The sequence below is a fragment of the Oncorhynchus clarkii genome, chromosome 16 (assembly GCF_045791955.1).
Source record: "Oncorhynchus clarkii lewisi isolate Uvic-CL-2024 chromosome 16, UVic_Ocla_1.0, whole genome shotgun sequence".
NCBI lineage: Eukaryota > Metazoa > Chordata > Actinopteri > Salmoniformes > Salmonidae > Oncorhynchus > Oncorhynchus clarkii.
In genome coordinates this window covers 26,850,024-26,868,413 of record NC_092162.1, presented here as the reverse complement: position 1 = coordinate 26,868,413, position 18,390 = coordinate 26,850,024, and the positions used below count along the sequence as shown (strand labels likewise).

Here is an 18,390-nt window from a genome sequence, read left to right as displayed (position 1 = left end):
GCCCAGCGTTATGAACATAAATTGTAGATTAAGAGTTATGTAATATTTTTGCATTGTATTTTCAGAAAATGATATACAGTAATAGTTTCACTATTTTTTTCCCCCAAAAAACGTATTGGGCCCACACAATTGCATTCTATTGGTGCAGCCTTTCTTAAGGGCCAACAAAAGACGGACTGACTCTTGTTTTCAAAGTGACTGTAACCAGCAAATCTCTGAGAACGCCTGTGGATGTGGGTACGCAGACCTGCAAGCCACTGTGGCCCCTCATGATGAGTTGAGATTTTGTGGCACCCACCCGTTCTAAGTAATCGCATGGCTTAAATATGGAAATACACTCAGTGCCTTCAGAAAGTATTCATACCCCTTGACTTATTCCACATTTTGTTGTTACAGCCTGAATTCAAAATGTATTAAATAAATAAAGGTGCACCCATCTATACACAATACCCTGTTTTTAGAAATGTAGTTACATAAGTATTCACACTCTAGAGTCAATACTTTGTAGAAGCATCTTTGGCAGTGATTACAGCTGGGAGTCTTTCTGGGTAAGTCTGTAAGAGCGTTCCACACCTGGATTGTGCCATTCATCTTTTCAAAATTCTCCCAGCTCTGTCACATTGGTTGTTGATTATTGCTAGACAACCATTTTCAGGTCTTGCCATAGATTTAAGTCAGAATTGTAACTCGGCCACTCAAACATTCACTGTCTTATTGGTAAGTGAAAGGTGAACTAATCTTCCAGTGTCTGGTGGAAAGCAGAATGAACCAGGTTTTCCGCTAGAATTTTGCCTGTGCTCAGATCCATTCCTTTTCTTTTTTATCCTAAAAAAATATTACAAGCATACCCATAACATATTGCAGCTATGCTTGAAAATATGGAGTGGTACTCAGAAATGTGTTGTATTGGATTTTCCCCAAACATAACACTTCAGGACAGAATGTTTGTTTTACAAAAAAATTGTAGTATTACTTTAGTGCCTTGTTGCAAATAGGTTGCATGTTGTGGAATGTGTGTTTTGTGCAGGTTTCCTTGTTTTCACTCTGTCAATAAGGTTACTATTGTGGAGTAACTGAACCTGTTGTTGATCCATCCTCAGTTTTTCCCATCACAGCCATTAAACTCCTGTTTTAAAGTCACCATTGGCCTCATGGTGAAATCCCTTTCTTTACTCTCCGGCCACTAAGTTAGGAAGGATATCTGTATCTTTGTAGTGACTGGGTGTATTGATACAGCATCCAAAGTGTAATTAATAACTTCACCATGCTCAAAGGGATACTTACTGTCTGCTTTGGTTGAATCTGTTTTTGAAATTCACTGCTCGACTAGGGTAGTCATTCAAAAATCATGTAAAAACCTAATTATGTGACTTGCACGTTTTTACGCCTGAACTTATTTAGGCTTGCCATAAAAGGGTTTGAATACTTATTGACTCAAGACAATTCAGCTTATCATTTGTAATTAATTGGGAACATTTTGGAAGAACATAATTCAACTTTGACATCATGGGGTAATACATTTTATCCTATTTCAAATTGTTTTGACAAGATCTCCTTGTCTCATCGAGCACCAGCGACTCCTGTGGCGGGCCGGGCGCAGTGCGCACTAACCAAGGTTGCCAGGTGCACGGTGTAGCCTCCGACACATTGGTGCGGCTGGCTTCCGGGTTGGATGCGCGCTGTGTTAAGAAGCAGTACGGCTGGTTGGGTTGTGTATCGGAGGACGCATGAAATTCAGCCTTTGTCTCTCCCGAGCCCGTACGGGAGTTGTAGCAATGAGACAAGATAGTAGCTACTACAACAATTGGATACCACGAAATTGGGGAGAAAAAGGGGTAAAAATTCAAAAAAATAAAAAAAAATGTTGTAAAAAGTTAAAAAGGTGTGAATACTTTCTGAAGGCATTGTAGCAATAGCCTACCATCGCCATTGAATTGGCCAGTAGTGACTTTTCAACGTGAAAGTTTAAAAAACAAACAGGCAAATAACTTACAAGCGGATTCAGAACTTTGGACATTGATCGTAATTCCCGAGATTCAACAAAAGAAAGTGGAAGATGCATTTTTTTTTTACAAAATTGTCAACGAAAAACAATAAGTCAAACTTCACAGAAGCTGGACAAAAATAATGTCCAATATAAATAAAAAAGGGGAACCATGAAAAACTGCTTACCGTTGACTGTTTTGCTGCTCGTGATATTTTAATAAAATGCCAGTGCGCCAGTTTTTACATGACGCAATTGCAAACTAAAAGTGTGTTTGAAAATAGAGCCCCTAGACTTGTTCAATAAGAAACTATAATTTTGGTTTTCCATTGCGTACCACAATGAACACAACTCTGCTTACCGTAGTCCTCCTGGACCAGAGCTAGAAGGAAACATAACCAACCTTAGATATAAATTAATACACAACTCACTTGCGCTCTCTATCCTCCCTCTCCCTCTCTTTTGTCGCCTCGTCCTCATCATCCCTCTCGGGCGAGGGGGTCCTCTCAGGTGTAGGTGGTCTTCGAGGAAGGGGCACAAAGTTCAGTTCCAACTTCTCCCCTTTTGAAAGGAGCTCATACAGTCTTTTGATTTCGTCGGGAGGGGGCATCCAGTTTTTGGGGTCCTCGATTTCATCATCGCTATAGGTGATTTCCCACTCTCGCTCCACCTGCTTTCGATCGCCTCCCTCCAGCTTGCTGTCTGCTTCCATCTCCCCCTTCTGCCCCTCTCCTTCCATCGCATCTCCACTTTTGTCTCCATCTGGAAAAAAACAGATGAATCGGACAGAAGCATGCATGTGTGTTAGTAAGTTAGTGTGTCATTATTGAATTGCGGTGGTATTTGCAACCATGAAAAACTCATCCAAGGACGCCCTCCAGCTATTATTTTTACCTTTCCTGTTACAAAACAATATCCCAAGTATAAATGAAATAACTATAAATCTAAGGCCCTTTTTCTATCCCAAAAATGTTGACGGAAAAACTAAATACGAGCACATTGTTTATGACACCTTTCCCACTTAGTTATTTTTCGAATCGGGTATTCGGTGGGGTGGGCGAGAGGCCAGTGGCGATGCGTGAATTTGGCAAGGGAACAGTAAAGACAGATGTGTAAATTAGAAGTTAATTACTATTAATCCATAATTTGTATGGTTGCATAGGCCCTAAATAGAAAACGCAACATGTAAAAAGATCCCCAAAATGTTCCGTACCCACAAAAAGCTTCTCTGTAATTCTATGTAACCTTTTATTTCACTAAGCAAGTCAGTTAAGAACAAATTCTTATTTACAATGACGGCCTACCCCAGCCAAACTCTAACCCGGACGATGCTGGGCCAATTGTACGCTGCCCTATGGGACTCCCAATCAAGGCCGGTTGTGATATAGCCTGGAATCGAGTCTGTAGTGACACCTCTAGCATTGAGATGCAGTGCCTTAGACCGCTGCGCCACTCGGGAGCCTCAACATCCCTGTTAGTGAGTACTTATCCTTTACCAAGACAATCCATCCACCTGACAGGTGTGGCATATCAATAAGCTGATTTAACGGCATGATCATTACACAGGTGCACCTTGTGCGGGGGACAAAGGGTAATTCTATAATGTGCAGTTTTCTCACACAACACAATGCAAGCGATGTCTCAGGTTGAGAGAGTATGCAACTGGTATGATGGCTGCAGGAATGTCCACCAGAGCTGTTGCCAGAGAATGTTATGTTAATTTCTCTACCGTAAGCCGTTGTTTTAGAGAATTTGGTTGTACGTCAAACCGGCCTCACAACCGCAGACCACGTGTAACCACGCCAGTCCAGGACCTCCAAATCCAGCTTCTTCACCTGGGGAATCGTCTGAGACCAGCCACTCGGACAGCTGATGATCTGTGGGTTTGCACAACCAAAGAATTTCTGCACAGACTGTCAGAGACCGTCTCAGGGAAGCTCATCTGCACGCTCGTCGTCCTCACCAGGCTCTTGACCTGACAGCAGTTCAGTGTCGTAACCGACTTCAATGGGCAAATGCTCACCTTTTGATGGCCACTGGCACACTGAAGAAGTGTGCTCCTCACATATTAATCACGGTTTCAACTGTACCAGGCAGATGGCAGACGTGTAGGTGAACCCCATGGAGGTGGTGGGGTTATGGTATGGGCAGGCATAAGCTACGAACAACGAACCCAATTGCATTTTATCAATGACAATTTGAATGCACAGAGATACCGTGACGAAATCCTGAGGCCCACTGTTGTGCCATTCATCTGTCGCCATCACCTCATGTTGCAGCATGATAATGCACGGCCCCATGTCGCAAGAATCTGTACACAATTCCTAGCAGCGGAAAATGTCCCAGTTCTTCCATGGCCTGCATAATCACCAGGCATGTCAACCATTTGCGCATGTTTGGGATGCTCTGGATCTACGTGTACGACAGCATGTTCCAGTTCCCGCCAATATCCATCAACTTCGCCAAGCCATTGAAGAGTGGGATAACATTCAACAGGCCACAATCAACAGCCTGATCAACTTTTTGCGAAGGAGATGTGTTGCGCTGCATGAGGCAAATGGTGGTCACACCATATACTGACTGGTTTTCTGATCTGGTATCTGTGATCAAAAGATGCATATCTGGATTCCCAGTCATGTGAAATTCATAGATTTAGAACCGAATTAATTCATTTCAATTGACTGATTGCCTTACGGAAAAGAGAGAGAGACAGCTGCATGCATGTGAGCTAACATTTTTCAAGACGTTTTTTGCAAAAAGATAGATTTCGAGTAAGATAAACTTGAATTTTTCGGCAAAGACATATACAGGATGCTACTCTCCACAGCATAACCTTCACTCTAGATCAAAACTCGAAACCTACAACCTAATTTTGGACAAAATTACCTGGAAGGATTAACACTACCAAGAACACCATCCAACCTGGAACTGAGACAGACCAGATACAACTTCAATTAGTACTGAGGTGTGAAGTGAGAGGTGGAAGCCTTTGAGCCCAACAAATGGCAGGTTACCCCACCCAAATCCAGAAGCCTTGAAGCTTCTTCCTGCTGTTAAAAGACCATCCCAAGTGGGTGTGACACCGACTCCCGTTGCCTGCTGCACTGCTGTTTGGATTCCACCTGGCGATCTGTTTACGGTCTGCACAGGTACCCCTACCACATTCCCCCCTCTCTCCCGAGCTTTCGCTCGCCTCCAGCACACGTGCACTGTTGGGGCGAGCATGACTCCAAACAAAGCATGACTCCAAACACCCAGAAAAGGCTACTCTCCTCAATGTTATCAATGTTAAATAATCCTGATAGGTATCAGTCTGGTGTTTTCTGTAATGGACTTAGTGATCATTGTTTTACAGCCTGTGTTCGTAATGGCTGCTCAGTGAAACGATGTGTCATAGACGCTTGCTAAATAACTTTTAATGAGCCAGCCTTCCTTCATAACCTGGCCTCTGTAAATTGGTATAGAATCAGTTTGATTCCCTCTGTCGAAGACACTTGGACCTTCTTTAAAAAATATATTTTCAGTGATATTGTTAACCGCCCCCATAATAAAAATGAGAATTAAAAACAGGTTCACCCCCTGGTTCGATCGTGATCTTGCAGAGTTACTTCACATCAAGAATTTCATTTGGCGAAAGGCTCGGCACACGCATACTCAGGCTGACTGGCTCTCGTTCAGGCAAATGAGAAATAAGTGCACTCAGGCTATCTGGAAGGCCAAAGTTAGTTACTTTAAGGAGCAGTTCTCTCTCTGTGGGTCAAACCACAACACGTTCTGGAAAACAGTTAAAGATCTGGAGAATAAACCCTCCTCCTCACAGCTGCCCATGTCCCTTAAAGTTGATGTGGTTGTTACTGACAAGAAGCACATGGCTGTGCTTTTTAATCATGATTCCTATTTGACTCAGCCATGCCTCCTTGCCCGTCCAACATTTCCTCATCTCCCACCCCTTCTAATGCGACTAGCCCTGATGCTTCTCTCTCTTTTCCCCCTGCCCTACTACAAAGTTTCTCCCTGCAGGCGGTCACTGAGTCCGAGATGCTAAAGGAGTTCCTTAAACTTGACCCCAAAAAAACATTGGTCAGATGGTTTAGACCCTTTGTTCTTTAAGGTTGCTGCCCCTATAATCGAAAAACCTATCTCTGCCCTTTTTAACCTGTCTCTCCTCTCTGGGGAAGTTCCCATTGCTTGGATGGCAGCCATGGTGCGTCCTTTATTTAAAGGGGGAGATCAAGCTGATCCTAACTGTTATAGGCCCATTTCTGTTTTGCCCTGTTTATCAAAAGTGTTGGAAAAACTTGTCAATAATCAACTGACTGGCTTTCTTGATGTCTATATTATTCTCTCTGGTATGCAATCTGGTTTCCGCTCAGGTTATGTATGTATCACTGCAACCTTAAAGGTCCTCAATGAGGTCAGCATTGCCCATAATTCTAAGCAAAGTTGTGCTACTATTTTTATTGACTTGACCAAAGCTTTTGATACGGTAGACCATTCTATTTTTGTGGGCCATTTAAGGAGTATTGGGATCTTGGGTCTGGTTTGCTAACTACCTCAGAGTGCCGTGTATAAAGTCAGAACATCAGCCACTGCCTGTCACCAAGGTGGTATCCCAAGGCTCGATCCTAAGCCCCACGCTCTTCTCAATTTACATTACCAACATAGCTCAGGCAGTAGGAAGCTCTCTCATCCATTTATATGCAGATGATACAGTCTTATACTAAGCTGGCCCCTCCCCGGATGTTGTGTTAAACGCTCTACAACAAAGCTTTGTGTCCAACAAGCTTTCTCTGCCCTTGACCTTTGTTTTGGAGATGTTCAGAGCAAGGTTGTGGTTTGGTAAGAACAATGCCTCTCTCCCCACAGGTGTGATTAGAACTTGAAAGTATGGCTACACTGTCCTTCTCTCAGCACATATCAAAGCTGCAGGCTAAACAAGACTCCCTAAATTGTATCAGCATATCGATTGCGCAACCAGGGCTGGAAAAACCTTGGATCATTGTTATTCTAACTTCCGCGACGCATATAAGGCCCTGCCCCGCCCTCCTTTCGGAAAAGCTGACCATGACTCCATTTTGCTGATCCCTGCCTACAGACAGAAACTAAAACAAGAAGCTCCCACGCTGAGGTCTGTCCAACGCTGGTCCGACCAAGCTGATTCCACACTCCAAGACTGCTTCCATCACGTGGACTGGGATATGTTTCGTATTGCGTCAGATAACAACATTGACGAATACGCTGATTCGGTGTGCGAGTTCATTAGAATGTGCGTTGAAGATGTCGTTCCCATAGCAACGATTAAAACATTCCCTAACCAGAAACCGTGGATTGATGGCAGCATTCGCGTGAAACTGAAAGCGCGAACCACTGCTTTTAATCAGGGCAAGGTGACTGGTAATATGGCCGAATACAAACAGTGCAGCTATTCCCTCCGCAAGGCTATCAAACAAGCTAAGCGTCAGTATAGAGACAAAGTAGAATCTCAATTCAACGGCTCAGACACAAGAGGTATGTGGCAGGGTCTACAGTCAATCACGGACTACAAGAAGAAAACCAGCCCAGTCACGGACCAGGATGTCTTGCTCCCAGGCAGACTAAATAACTTTTTTGCCCGCTTTGAGGACAATACAGTGCCACTGACACGGCCTGCAACGAAAACATGCGGACTCTCCTTCACTGCAGCCGAGGTGAGTAAAACATTTAAACGTGTTAACCCTCGCAAGGCTGCAGGCCCAGACGGCATCCCCAGCCGCGCCCTCAGAGCATGCGCAGACCAGCTGGCCGGTGTGTTTACGGACATATTCAATCAATCCCTATCCCAGTCTTCTGTTCCCACATGCTTCAAGAGGGCCACCATTGTTCCTGTTCCCAAGAAAGCTAAGGTAACTGAGCTAAACGACGGAGACTTGATTACACACAGGTGGATTGTATTTATCATCATTAGTCATTTAGGTCAACATTGGATCATTCAGAGATCCTCACTGAACTTCTGGAGAGAGTTTGCTGCACTGAAAGTAAAGGGGCTGAATAATTTTGCACGCCCAATTTTTCAGTTTTTGATTTGTTAAAAAAGTTTGAAATATCCAATAAATGTCGTTCCACTTCATGATTGTGTCCCACTTGTTGTTGATTCTTCACAAAAAAATACAGTTTTATATCTTTATGTTTGAAGCCTGAAATGTGGCAAAAGGTCGCAAAGTTCAAGGGGGCTGAATACTTTCGCAAGGCACTGTATGTGAGAATGCTGTTCATCGACTACAGCTCGGCATTCAACACCATAGTACCCTCCAAGCTCGTCATCAAGCTCGAGACCCTGGGTCTCGACCCCGCCCTGTTCAACTGGGTACTGGACTTCCTGACGGGCCGCCCCCAGGTGGTGAGGGTAGGCAACAACATCTCCACCCCGCTGATCCTCAACACTGGGGCCCCACAAGGGTGCGTTCTGAGCCCTCTCCTGTACTCCCTGTTCACCCACGACTGCGTGGCCACGCACGCCTCCAACTCAATCATCAAGTTTGCGGACGACACAACAGTGGTAGGCTTGATTACCAACAACGACGAGACGGCCTACAGGGAGGAGGTGAGGGCCCTCGGAGTGTGGTGTCAGGAAAATAACCTCACACTCAACGTCAACAAAACTAAGGAGATGATTGTGGACTTCAGGAAACAGCAGAGGGAACACCCCCCTATCCACATCGATGGAACAGTAGTGGAGAGGGTAGTAAGTTTTAAGTTTCTCGGCATACACATCACAGACAAACTGAATTGGTCCACTCACACAGACAGCATCGTGAAGAAGGCGCAGCAGCGCCTCTTCAACCTCAGGAGGCTGAAGAAATTTGGCTTGTCACCAAAAGCACTCACAAACTTCTACAGATGCACAATCGAGAGCATCCTGGCGGGCTGTATCACCGCCTGGTACGGCAACTGCTCCGCCCACAACCGTAAGGCGGAGAGAGGGTAGTGAGGTCTGCACAACGCATCACCGGGGGCAAACTACCTGCCCTCCAGGACACCTACACCACCCGATGTTACAGGAAGGCCATAAAGATCATCAAGGACAACAACCACCCGAGCCACTGCCTGTTCACCCCGCTATCATCCAGAAGGCGAGGTCAGTACAGGTGCATCAAAGCTGGGACCGAGAGACTGAAAAACAGCTTCTATCTCAAGGCCATCAGACTGTTAAACAGCCATCACTAACATTGAATGGCTGCTGCCAACACACTGACTCAACTCCAGCCACTTTAATAATGGGAATTGATGGGAAATGATGTAAAATATATCACTAGCCACTTTAAACAATGCTACCTAATATAATGTTTACATACCCTACATTATTCATCTCATATGTATACGTATATACTGTACTCTATATCATCTACTGCATCCTTATGTAATACATGTATCACTAGCCACTTTAACTATGCCACTTTGTTTACATACTCATCTCATATGTATATACTGTACTCGATACCATCTACTGTATCTTGCCTATGCTGCTCTGTACCATCACTCATCCATATATCTTTATGTACATATTCTTTATCCCCTTACACTGTGTATAAGACAGTAGTTTTGGAATTGTTAGTTAGTTTACTTGTTGGTTATTACTGCATTGTCGGAACTAGAAGCACAAGCATTTCGCTACACTCGCATTAACATCTGCTAACCATGTGTATGTGACAAATAAAATTTGATTTGATTTAAAGTTAAATCTAGACTTGGTTTCCTCTATCGTAATCGCTCCTCTGTCACCCCAGCAGCCAAACTAACCCTGATTCAGATGACCATCCTACCCCTGCTAGATTACGGAGACGTAATTTATAGATCAGCAGGTAATGGTGCTCTCGAGCGGCTAGATATTCATTACCATTCGGCCATCAGATTTGCTACCAATGCTCCTTATAGGACACATCACTGCACTCCTCTGTAAACTAGTCATCTCTGTATAACTGTCGCAAGACCCATTGGTTGATGCTTATTTATAAAACCCTCTTACTGCAGCCCTCGTCCTCCACATTTAACACCTGCTCTGCCAGTCACATTCTGTTAAAGGTCCCCAAAGCACACAAATCCCTGGGTCGCTGGTTCCAGTCGCTAGCTGCAACAAACACTCAAACTGGATAGTTGTATCTCAATCTCTTCATTCAAAGACTGACTCATGGACTCTCTTACTGACATGACATTAAGATGGCGCCAACAGAGATGGTCGCCTCGCTTCACGTCCTTAGGAAACAATGCAGTAATTTGTTCTTTCATTTATTATTTCTTACATTGTTAGCCCAGAAAATCTGAAGTGTTATTACATACAGCCGGGAAGAACTATTGGATGTAAGAACAACGTCAACTTACCAACATTACGAGCAGTAATAGAACTTTCCCGAAGTGGAAAGGGTGTGTTCTTTACCACCGTATTGTTCACCTAATACCTTTTTTGCACTATTGGTTAGAATCTGTTAGTAAGCATTTCACTGTAAGGTCTACTACACATGTTGTATTCGGTGCACGTGACAAACTTTGATTCGATTTAGATCTAATCCCAGAGGTCGAACCAAAACAACTTCATCGCAGAGTAGGTAGACGGAGTGACCTCCTGGTCAGACTTAGAAAGCGAGCACACCATCCAACGCTTCTGAGCATATTATTCGCCAATGTCCAGTCTCTAGACAACAAGGTGGACAAAATTAGGGCACGAGTTGCTTTCCAGAGAGACTTCAGAGAAGGTAACATTCTCTGTTTCACAGAAACATGGCTCACTCGGTAGAGCCACCAGGTTTCTTCAAATGTCGCACCGACAGAAACAAACATGTCTCTGGTAAGAAGAAGGGCGGGGGTGTATACCTCATGATTATCGACTCATGGTATAATCATAACATACAGGAACTCAAATCCTTTTGTTCACCTGACCTAGAATTCCTTACAATCAAATGCTGACCGCATTATCTCCCAAGAGAATTCTCTATGAGTGCAATATGTGCCATGTAAGAAAGCTAACGTTTAAGTTCCTTGCTCAGAACATGAGAACATATGAAAGCTGGTGGCTCCTTTTAACATGAGTCTTCAATATTCCCAGGTAAGAAGTTTTAGGTTGTAGTTATTATAGGACTATTTCTCTCTATACCATTTGATTTTCATATACCTTTGGATGTTCTTATAGGCACTTTAGTATTGCCAGTGTAACAGTATAGCTTCCGTACTACTCCTCTCTCCTATCTGGGCTCAAACCAGGAACACAACGACAACAGCCACCCTCGAAGCAGCGTTACCCATGCAGAGCAAGGGGAACAACTACTCCAAGTCTCAGAGCGAGTAACGTTTGAAACGCTATTACCGCGCACGCCGCTAACTAGCTAGCCATTTCACATCACATCGTTACACCAGCCTAATCTCGGGAGTTGATGGGCTTGAAGTCATAAACAGCAGCGCTGCTGGCAAAACGCACGAAAGTGCTGTTTGAATGAATGCTTATGAGCCTGCTGATGCCTGCCATCGCTCAGTCAGACTGCTCTATCAAATCATAGACTTAATTATAAAATAATAACACACAAAAATACGAGCCTTAGGTCATTAATATGGTCAAATCCGGAAACTATTATCTCGAAAATAAGACGTTTATTCCTTCAGTGAAATACGGAACCGTTCCGTATGTTATCTAAATGGTGGCATCCATCAGTCGAAATATCCTGTTACATTGCACAACCTTCAATGTTATGTCATAATTACGTAAAATTCTGGCAAATTAGTTCGCAATGAGCCAGGTGGCCCAAACTGTTGCATATACCCTGACTCTGCGTGCAATGAACGCAAGAGAAGTGACACAATTTCACCTGGTTAATATTGCCTACTAACCTGGATTTATTTTAGCTAAATATGCAGGTTGAAAAATATATACTTCTGTGTATTGATTTTAAGAAAGGCATTGGTGTTTATGGTTAGGTACACGTTAGAGCAACGACAGTCCTTTTTCGCGAATGCGCACTGCATCGATTATATGCAACGCAGGACACGCTAGATAAACTAGTAATATCATCAACCATGTGTAGTTATAACTAGTGATTATGATTGATTAAGTTTAATGCTAGCTAGCAACTTACCTTGGCTTCTTACTGCATTCGCAAAACAGGCGGGCTCCTCGTGAGGCAGGTGGTTAGAGCGTTGGACTAGTTAACCGTAAGGTTGCAAGATTGAATCCCTGAGCTGACAAGGTACAAATCTGTAGTTCTGCCCCTGAACAAGGCAGTTAACCCACCGTTCCTAGGCCGTCAATGAAAATAAGAATGTGTTCTTAACTGACTTGCCTAGTTAAATAAAGGTGTAAAAAAAGATATATAAAAATCAGCAAAATCGCGTCCAAAATGACCGATTTCCGATTGTTATGAAAACTTGAAAATCGGCCCTGATTAAATCGGTCGACCTCTAGTTTACATATCCTAAATTACTCATCTCATATGTAGATACTATTTTATACTATCTATTGCACCTTGCCTATGCCATTGTGCATCCATGTACATATTCTTACTCCATCCCCTTACATTGTGTGTATAAGGTAGTCGTTGTGAATTTGTTAGATATTACTGCACTGTCTGAACTAGAAGCACACGCATTTCACTACACTCGCATTAACATCTGCTAACCATGTGTATGTGACCAATAAAATTTGATTTGACAGTTTGCGTGTTGTATTGTTGTCTCTACCATCTTGCGCTTTGTGCTGTTGTCTGTGCCCAATAATGCCCAATAATGTTTTGTGCTGCGGTGTTGCTACCATGCTGTGTTGGCATGTGTTGCTGCCACACTATGTTGTCGTCTTTGGTATTTTGTTATTTTATTTTAAATGTTTAATCCCAGCCCCCATCCCCGCAGGAGGCCATTTGGTAGGCCGTCATTGTAAATACGAATTTGTTCTTAACTGAATTGCCTAGTTAAATAAAAACAAAAAAATATGAACTGTATCTCAGTAAAATCTTTGAAATTGTTGCATGTTGCATTAATATTTTTGTTCAGTGTATTAGACCTAGGCTACAATAAATTTAAGCCATCACCTGAGCTTGGTTGTAGGTAAACATCTGAAAGAATGACAAGAAAACCCACCTAAACATGCCTAAATCCTGCTATATTGTTCTGTGGGCAGATTAAACTAAATTAGTTCAATGCAGATCAGCGCTAGATTTTCTGACGACCTAATTAAGCATTCGAAGAATCAAACATGGCGGAGGTTCGATAATGCAGTGGGGTTTCTTTGCGACCTCTGGTGCGGAGGGCCTTGAATATGCAAAGTGTTTTGGAGTCCAGTGTCCAAAACCTTGGTCTCTGTCGAAGGTTGTGGGTCTTTCATCAGTACAACCCCAAACACACATCAAAAAGCATCTGGGAAGGGTTAAGGAAAGAATGCTGGACTGGCTGCCAATGAGCACAGATCTGAATCCATTAGAAAACCTATGGTAGCAGTTGGTCTAGACTGTAAACTAAATTATAAACTGGGTGGTTCGAGCCCTGAATCCTGATTGGCTGACAGCCATGGTATATCAGACCGTATACCACAACATTTATTTTTACTGCTCTAATTAAGTTGGTAACCAGTTTATAATAGCAGTAAGGCACCTCTGGGGTTTGTGATATATGGCTAATATACCACGGCTAAGGGCTGTGTCCAGACACTTTGTTGTATCGTGCCTAAAAACAGCCCTTAGCCGTGGTATTTTGGCCAAATACCACACCTCCTCGGGCATTATTGCTTAACATCACTAGGGTAGGGGGCAGCATTCGGAATTTGGATGAAAAGCGTGCCCAAATTAAACTGCCTGCTACTCAGGCCCAGAAGATAGGATATGCACATAGTAGTAGATTTGGATAGAAAACACTCTAAAGTTTCCAAAACTGTTAAAATAATGTCTGTGAGTATAACAGAACTGATATGTCAGGCGAAAACCCGGGGAAAATCCAACCAGGAAGTACTATTATTTTGAAAGACTGTTTTTCTATTGAAAGCCTATCCACCATACAAAGACTTAGGACCCAGTTCACAATCTCTATGGCTTCTTCTACATGTGGCCAGTCTTTAGGCATTGTTTCAGGCTTTAACTATGAAAAATGAGGGAGATACAGCACTTTCAATCATCAGCCATGCGCCTGATCGGGAAAGTGCCTGATCGGGAAAGCGCCTTTCCTATTGACGAAGCTTTTGTCCGGTTGAAATATTATTGATTTCAAAAACAACCAGAGGAGTGATTTTAAACATCGTTTGGCATGTTTCTACTAACTTTTTTATTGTACTTTTTTGGACTTTTCGTCTGGACTTAGTGCACACGCCTTAAGCATTCGGATTACTGGACAAAACACGCAAACAAAAAGGAGGTATTTGGTCATAAAGAGGGACATTATCGAACAAAACAAACATTTATTGTCTAACATGGAGACCTGGGAGTGCCACCAGATGAAGATCATCAAAGGTAAGTGATTATTTTTAATGCTATTTCTGACTTTTGTGATACTCTCCTTGGCTGGAAAATGGCTGTATGGGTTTCTGTGGCTAGGTGCAGACCTAACATAATCGCAAAGTGTATTTTCTCCGTAAAGCCTTTTTGAAATCTGACACAGCGGTTGCATTAAGGAGAAGTTTATCTTTATTTGAATGTTTAACACTTCGTTTATCGTTTATCAATGTTTATGAGTATTTCTGTAATTTGATGTGGCTCTCTGCACTTTCACCGTGTGTTTGTTTGAGACAATGCATTTCAGACCATAACGCGCCACTTTAAACTGAAATTTTTGGATATAAATATGAACTTTATTGAACAAAACATACATGTATTGTGTAACATGAAGTCCTATGAGTGCCATCTGATGAAGATCATCAAAGGTTAGTTATTCATTTGATCTCTATTTTTGCTTTTTGTGACACCTCTCTTTGGCTGGAAAAATGGCTATATGGTTTTCTGTGATTAGGTGCTGACCTAACATAATCGCATGGTGTGCTTTCGCAGTAAAGCCTTTTTGAAATCGGACACTGTGGTTGGATTTACAAGAAGTTTATCTTTAAAATGGTGGATAATACTTGAATGTTTGAGGAATTTTAATTATGGGATATCTGTTGTTTTGAATTTGGCGCCCTGCAATTTCACTAGCTGTTGTTGAGGTGGGATGCTAGCATCCCACTTGTACCAGAGAGATTAAGCACCCCTCAAACACAGCTGAAGAGTGGGACAAATTGCCAGTAGAAAAGTGCAGCAATCTCATTGACGGCTACAAGAAGCATTTGTCAGTAGTTATCTTGGCCAAAGGCTGTGCATCAAGTACTAGCTCCTGGCCTGGGTGCTAATATTTTTATTTCAACTTTATTTAACTAGGCAAGCCAATTAAAAACAAATTCTTATTTACAGCATACCAAGAGGCAAAAGGCCTCCTGCTGAGACGGGGATTAGAAAAAAAACATCACGACAAGAGAGACACCACAACACTGGATAAAGAGAGACCTAAGAGAACACAACATGGCAGCAACACAACAACATGGTAGCAGCACAAACATGGTACAAACATTGTTAGGCACATACAACAGTGTGAAAGGCAAAAAAAGTAAGCGCTAGCGCTGCCCCGGTCACCTTTAGGTGCTGTTATTGTGAAGTGGAAACATCTTGGAGCAACAACAGCTCAGCCACGAAGTGGTAGGACACACAAGCTCACAGAACGGGACCGCCGAGTGCTGAAGTGAGTAAAATCGTCTGTCCTCGTTTGCAACTCACTACCGAATTCCAATATGCCTCTGGAAGCAACGGCAGCACAAGAACTGTTTGTCGTGAGCTTCATGAAATAATAAACTAAAACATCACATTTCCATAAGTATTCAGACCCTTTACTCAGAACTTTGTTGAAGCACCTTTGGCAGCAATTATAGCCTTCGAGTCTTCTTGGGTATGAATAATATCTGGTACACCCAGGAATACCTGACATGATGACTCCTTGCTGTCCCCAGTCCACCTGACTGTGCTGCTGCTCCAGTTTCAACTGTTCTGCCTTATTATTATTCGACCATGCTGGTCATTTATGAACATTTGAACATCTTGGCCATGTTCTGTTATAATCTCCACCCGGCACAGCCAGAAGAGGACTGGCCACCCCACATAGCCTGGTTCCTCTCTAGGTTTTGGCCTTTCTAGGGAGTTTTTCCTAGCCACCGTGCTTCTACACCTGCATTGCTTGCTGTTTGGGGTTTTAGGCTGGGTTTCTGTACAGCACTTTGAGATATCAGCTGATGTACGAAGTGCTATATAAATACATTTGATTTGATTTGATTTGCACTGTAACGGGTGTAACGGGCCAGACATAGATCGTCTGTGAAAAAGGGTCTACTTGCTGTTCACACAAACCAACAGTGTTTTGGATGGGAATGTCCGTTCTACTAATTCTAATCCTATGGGACAATTGTTATATGTATGTAATATTTGTAGCATTGTACAGCTAAGCCAGAGTCATCTTCAGACCTAACTCAAATTTAAATATCGGGCTGTGTCATCATCACTTCGGATAATTATTTGACACGTTGAACTTTTTTCATTTGAACAATTCTGGGTGGCAAAAGCTGTAAGGGGATAAGATGGGGAGAAAAAAGACAGATCAGATCTTGAAAACGTGACCGCAGTAATTGGTGAGCACGTTTTTCATCATCGATTGCAAATGAGCATTTGCGCAGGTATTGTCAAAATAGTGTGTTAAAAATAATGACTTATAAGTGACTCATGGCAGAAATAATGGTGAATATTATTCCAGACACTGATATGGGTTAAAGGGATACTGCGAGATTTAGGTTGTTTTTCTCAGTCAGATGAACTCATTTCTGTCTCAGCGTGTAGTCTGGAGATGTTAGCACATAGTTAGCTTAGCACAATTACTTGAAGTCTCCCACAGTAGCCAGGTCCTCTCAAAAACAGACTTTCAACTACTCCAAAGCTGGGTGGTTGGTCATTTTAGTCTTATGAAGCTATACATAGTAGGGATGCATGATATATCGGTGAATATATCGGTATCGGCCGATGCCTAGTTTAACGCACGATGTGCAAAACTGATGTCAAAGCTGACGTGCATACCTATATAACGAAGGTACATGATGTAATGAATCCATGTACAATTTTGCGTAACACAGCATTCCTAAACTAGCCCACAATGTCTGCTGTGTGGATTGAGCAGTCAAGCAGTCATTTGAAAGAGTAACACATTTTCAGCGAGACAACTCAAAGGCGAAATCCATTAAAGCCAAGATAATGGAATTCATTGCCCTTGACAATCAACCGTTCTCTGTCGTGGGTGATGTTGGCTTTCGCCGACTGGTCGAGCACCGGTACACACTACCAAGTGCGCTATATTTCAGATGTTGCCATACCGGAGTTAAACAGTAATAGCATCACTGCTATTAGCTTCACGACATACATAGTATTGAACACCGTTTGGGTCTTTGCGTGTAAAAAAGATAGTAGCACTCAAAGCTGTGCAAAAAAAAGTCAGCAAACACCGGCCACGAACGATGTGTTTACAAAACCGCGTTGGTAATAAAGCATAATTTGTTCGACCGCAACTTCTGGGGTAGCTAGCTTTAGTTTGATACCTAGCTAGCACCAATACAACCAGCTTGAAAACAATGACCAGTAGAAACTGCAGTCATTTTCATTTATTCTTAGCAATGATTTAGGAATCCTTCTGAGTAAGTATTAGCTAGGTTGCCACTTGTTGTTCACCTATTGAAATTGAACAGTTCATGAAAATAAATAGCTAGCGAGCTACTTAACCTTGTTGTCCAAAGCTAACGTTATAAAGCAGCCAGCTAGCTTCATCTGGCTAGCGAGATTGATGACACCTAGCTATATAGTTACTGAAACAGATTGTCGTTTTGCTATCTTTTTGGGGAAGAACATTGTTTGCATCCATGAGCTAGATAGCTTTTTTTTTTTTTTTAAATGACTAGCACTGTAGCTGCGCGAGACACCTTTACCAGCATCATAGCATACATATTGATGAATCTTTGTGACATATGATATAAGAGTGATAGTGTAATAACTACGTAAAAATATAATGAACGAGTTAAATTATGTGACGTCATGCAGTCATATTCAGGTCCTGATTGGTCAACAAACGTATTTGACACGCAAAGACCCAAACGGTGTTCCATATAAATCCTGGTTGAGAATGAAACGACTGAACAATGAAATAGCACAGCAAGTAAGTGAAAGAAATAGGTTTTCATTATGTTTTACTGGTAATGGGGACATACGTAAATGCGAACAAAATAACTTTTTGGTCAGTGTGTGTAACCTTCATTTAACTGGGCAAGTCAGTTACTTAGGAACAAATTCTTATTTACAATGACAGCCTACCCCGGCCAAACCCGGACAACGCTAGGCTGTATGTCAAATTTG

The 18,390-nt window shown here is 42.5% G+C and overlaps 1 protein-coding gene across 5 annotated transcripts in view; it reads right to left on the bottom strand.

Annotated features, from left to right (window-relative positions):
- LOC139368286 (PAXIP1 associated glutamate-rich protein 1) overlaps positions 1-18,390 on the bottom strand; it is a 29,357-nt gene that overhangs the window by 4,873 nt on the left and 6,094 nt on the right. For all 5 annotated transcript variants that reach the window (XM_071107024.1, XM_071107026.1, XM_071107023.1 and 2 more), the window contains exon 3: positions 2,416-2,746. In XM_071107024.1, the coding sequence (XP_070963125.1) occupies positions 2,416-2,746 (331 nt within the window). The remainder of the gene's footprint in view (positions 1-2,415; positions 2,747-18,390) is intronic.